General features: G+C 27.2%; 1 protein-coding gene across 1 annotated transcript; it reads right to left on the bottom strand.

The window, feature by feature from the left end:
• Positions 1-2,996: 2,996 nt before the first annotated feature.
• LOC120083295 (transcription factor MYB62-like) lies at positions 2,997-4,465 on the bottom strand. Its single transcript, XM_039038980.1, has 3 exons — positions 4,184-4,465; positions 3,970-4,099; positions 2,997-3,843 (listed from the first exon to the last, which is right to left on the bottom strand). Exons 1-3 carry the CDS (start codon positions 4,359-4,361, stop codon positions 3,279-3,281), a joined length of 873 nt encoding a protein of 290 aa, XP_038894908.1. The 5' UTR covers positions 4,362-4,465; the 3' UTR covers positions 2,997-3,278.
• Between the last annotated feature and the right edge of the window lie 573 nt (positions 4,466-5,038).

Here is a 5,038-nt window from a genome sequence, read left to right as displayed (position 1 = left end):
TTCCTATATTTGAAATCGACCATTTTCATTTTCTTTTATATAGTTCTCTTGAATTTGTTAGACTTTAAATTTTTTTCTTTTTAGTACAAGGACTCTCGTGGATGGGGATCAAATCTCTGTGGATTTTAGTGGATTTATCCAAGTGTTAGACTTTTTAATGAATTTTTCCCTAAATTAACACCTAGCCCACTTACTCTAATGCCATTTGATTGAGTTGAGCTATTTTTTTACTATTCTTTTAGTTTTGAAATTTTGACTTGATTTTTAAAAGCAAAGTTGAAAAACTAAAGACTCTTAAATATTAAAAAAAAAAAAGACGAAATAAATAACATATAAGTAAAAATACTAGTACGTAGTATAGTACAAAAAAATATAATATCAAATCGGAAATATTTTTTTTCCCTCTAGGATTGGAAGTCATAATACTACCAACCAAACATGATAATTCTATTATTATTATTATTATTATTATTATTTTGCTCTGTGATTAATTTTGGACAGCTACGCTAAGTAGATGAAATAGGGAAATAATATTAAGTTATAAATGTCGAAGAAACTTTATTGCTGGCTAATCACATCTATGTCTATACAAAATATAAAAGGAGAATAAAACCAACATTATACTAATCATATCATAGATTCATGTACTATTTTTTTTTTTTGGTTGATTAATTTTCTGGATATTTCAAATAAAAAAAATTGTACACTTCTAATATATTTTTACATCTTAATTTTTTGCATTTCTAATGTTTTTTTTAATTTAAATTATATTAAATTTTTGTATAAATAAAAATAAATAGTTATAAAGGAAAGCTATATAAATTTAAGACATTTCGAACATTAATCACGAAGAACAAAAGCGATCTCTTAAATCAATGATAATATTTAACGCATTGACTTCATTTAGATCCATAAATAAATTATAAATATTTAAATTGTTAGTTTTTATGACATATAAATTCAAACTTTTGGTGAGGTAAAACTCACAAGAAGTAGGAGTGGACCATGGAAATAAAATATAATAATGTTTAGGAAAAATTATTTTTTTCCTTTAGTTTCTATTTACTCTATATATTTCAAAATGTTATAGTTTTAATCATTTAAATTTTAAGTTTGATTTCAATTTAATCATTAATTTTTAAAATGTTACCTTTTTCAATTTGATTCCCAAGTTTGATTTCAATTTAATCATTAATTTTTAAAATATATTTGTTCTAAATACGCACCTTCCCTCATTAGCATTAATGTCTATTCATCGATTTAAAATAATTATGAAGTGAAATTTTAAATTTAAATTTAATAGTAGTCAAGTAATGAAGCTTAATTAATTACAACTCTATTACTTTTTAAAAAAAAAATTAATTAATAAACATTAACACTAAAAGTAAAAAGTGAATATTTAATAAAGATGTATTTAATACTATATATTTATAAATCATAAAATTAGTTATAATTATCCATATTTAGCTAATAGTAAATTATTATTAATTAATTTATGAAGATGATTTATATTAAAAAAATGATATAATTATTATTTTGCAACATTATATGATTAGTAGAAATTATATAATACATATTATACTTTTTTAACAAATGAATTGAGTTTATAATACAACATATTGTATTTTCAAATATTTTTATTTTTATTAAATATAATTATGCATTTTAAAACTTAAAATTCAAAATTGGGTTAAAAAAATTTAAAAAAAAACATAAAAAAATATTGTTTTCAGATTTTTTTAAAAAATATAAATAACAGAATTCAGATTTTCTATCAAACATTATGGGAAAGGGATGTATCTAGATGGTTTGAAAATTCAACAAAGAGAAAATCCAATCCATCTTTCTCTCCTCTCCACAAACCACAAAACACAATACCAATAAATAAAAGGAAAAAAAGAGAGGGGAAAAAAAAAGAAAAACACACATTTTCTTTAACGTTGTTTGTTTTTGCGCTGCTTGAAAATTGAAGCCTTCGGTTTTCTAGTTTCTAATTCTATGTCGTGTCGAAAGCTACTTTTCAAAGTTGCGATTCTAATTCCACGACTCCTAAAGTCTTCCACCACACCCACCAACTAATTAGACCAATCTTTTATTTATATATATATATATATATATTAGGATTTCGTTAAACATATCAATATTTTCATAGATTGATTCGACATAATTGGTAAACTTACATTTTCATTACCTCGTAAAAAAATAAGTAACATAATATAATAATAAACATGTTAAACTTTTTAAAAATTGTAATTTTTTTTTTCAATAACTTTTCGTATATGGTAATCATTATTTATATTTTATTAATATTTTCATTAACATTTTCATAAAATTGAGATTTCGACATTTATGTTGACACTAGAATTTTAAATCCACATATAAAAGGTTTATAAATTAATTTTAATTTTTTAATATCACAATTATAGATAAAGATTGATATCGGCCTTATATTAAAGGAGTAAAATATCCTAAGATATATATATATATATTTTTTTTTGTAATAAAGTTTCGAAGTGAAGAATATCTCCAATTTGATTTAAAATATTTTTCATAAATCAACGTGGGAGCCAGAGAAATTTTAAATAACTTTGTTTTGAATAATGACTAAATTTATATGCTATCGACCCCACTCCATCTTATTATCATCTTTAACAATGTCATATATGCATATCAATGTAAACAATTATACCATGCATTATTATTTTAAATCAAAATTTTTATGTATGTTAACTCACGATTTGTACTCAGATTAACGTAATCTTATTAAACAAATTTACCTAATTCTCAATTAAACACCCTATTCTAACTAAAAGATTAGAATATTATGAAGTCTCCCTACTATGTTATTTTATTTGGTCTCTTTGAATTTTATAAAACCCACTTACCTTAAAAATGAGTGTAAGATTTCAAGGATAGAAAATATATATTTTTTCAAAGTTTAGGTAAAAAAGTAAAATAACTAAAGCAGAATAAATGGAATGAATAATTCAAGTTAATTAGCAAAATAACCACACTTAGCTTGCATTAAAAAATAGACTCGATCATAATATACATAATGTTTTATCAAACATTATTTTAATAGGACTATATTAAATATTCTACAATTGGGGGAGGTTTTTTTTTCCCAATTTGGAGGAAAATAGAGATTTCCCAAAATAAGAAGTCCCAAACGAATGGAAAATTATGAATCAATCAAAAACCTCTTTTTCTGGGTTATCTAAGAAAAAAAAAAATAAAAAACCCAGAGTTCTATTTTTTAAAATATAACTTCGTCCTAATTAAAATTGCCATAATTCATCCATGTTGGATATGTAACCGGTAAAATCGTTTTCCATCCAATTACTTTCAGCCACGTGGCAATGAGCAACCGGATAACCAGAATCCCCAGTCACCGCCGTCGTCGCCCAGTTCATCATCTCTCCTCCGCCATGGCCGTCGTGACAATAATCCTTCACAAACGGCCCAAAATTCTCGTAATTTTGATAACCGGAAATTTGGGTCAGTTGTGAAGAAGAAGAAGAATTATACGAACTCCCCATCAAATCTCCACCGAGTTGCAGAGGCGTCATCGCCGGCTGTGGCGCCGCCGTAGTCGGAGCTTCAAAAACAAACGAACTCTTGGAGATCATCTCTGGTGGTGAAGTAATCGGCAATTCCGACGGCGGCGATTGGTTGATTTTCTGAATTAATCTTGGCATCCAATAAGATCGAATAATTTGTTGAAATGCCTCGCTGTTCGTATCGATATTAAGATGCCTCGCTTGTTTTTGAACTCTTGTTCTCCAATAGTTTTTAATTTCATTATCAGTTCTTCCCGGCAAATGCTGCGCAATTTTCGACCATCTTAATCCCACCAAAAAAAAAAAAAAAAAAATCAGCAAAACAGAGCAGAACAAAATTCGAAAAACAGAGTACAATTTGCAAAACAGAGGAATAATATACATCGTATTAAAAAAAAAACCAAATTACCTGTTGCCCCATTTGGAATGAAGATCAAGAATCAAGAGTTGTTCTTGAGCTGACAAATTTCCTCTTTTGACATCTGGTTTAAGATAATTAAGCCATCTTAATCTGCAACTCTTCCCTGTTCTTCTTAATCCTGATAATGAATGGTCAATTAATTGGTAAGAATTTGAAGTCTTGTTTGTAATTTATGGGTAAATGAAAAGGGAAAATTGTGTACCGGAGCGTTTGGCGAGGAGATTCCAGCGGCCTTCGCCGTGAATAGAAATGGAATGAATGAGGAGATTGTCTTCTTCAAGAGTCCAGGGGCCTCGTCGGAGCTCATTGCCATTGTTATTGTCATCTTCAATTTCACTGCTGCAGCTGCTGAAGCTTTTGGGAGATGAATTAGAAGACATTAACAATCATTGAAAATCAATACCAAATCAGTCGGTTAAGGAATGAATAATGATGCAAACAAACGTGCCGCTAATTATATATACATGTGTATGTATATATGTGTGTGTGTGTATATATATATATATATATTCTTCAAGCAAGCTAGGGAGATGGAGACTGTTCACAGTTCACACTTGGGCGTGCTTCTTACCAACCCATCCAAATTTTATTAGTTAAATCAAATAATAAAAATATTTAATTACACCCCATTTAATTGTCTATCTATAATTTCTTTTATATATATATATTTAGTTTTTATACTAAGGGTGAACTACGCAAAGATGGGCTTAGTATGCCTAAGATGCACTCAAATATTAATATTTTGATTGTAGTATATTCTTTTGTATGTATAATAGAACATTTTGCAATGCGTTGATAATATACATGAAAAAAAAGAAAGAAAGAAAGGCCGTATGTTAGTTTCATAGCTCTATCTCTTTTGTGGAAATTCAGTTTGTTTTCTCTTTATTTTATATTTCTTATCGAATCAATAGAATTTATAGTAAAATTTGGAAACAAAAACTATTGTTTTTACCCTAAAGCTTCTATTGAATTTTGGACGGAGCAAGATTTGGGTGGGTTCATTTGGACAATAACTCTAAGAGTCAAATAGTCACCGAAAAGAGTTTATATTTCA

Source organism: Benincasa hispida, chromosome 8 (genome assembly GCF_009727055.1).
Source record: "Benincasa hispida cultivar B227 chromosome 8, ASM972705v1, whole genome shotgun sequence".
In the NCBI taxonomy this organism is placed as follows: domain Eukaryota; kingdom Viridiplantae; phylum Streptophyta; class Magnoliopsida; order Cucurbitales; family Cucurbitaceae; genus Benincasa; species Benincasa hispida.
This window is presented reverse-complemented; position numbering and strand designations above follow the sequence as displayed.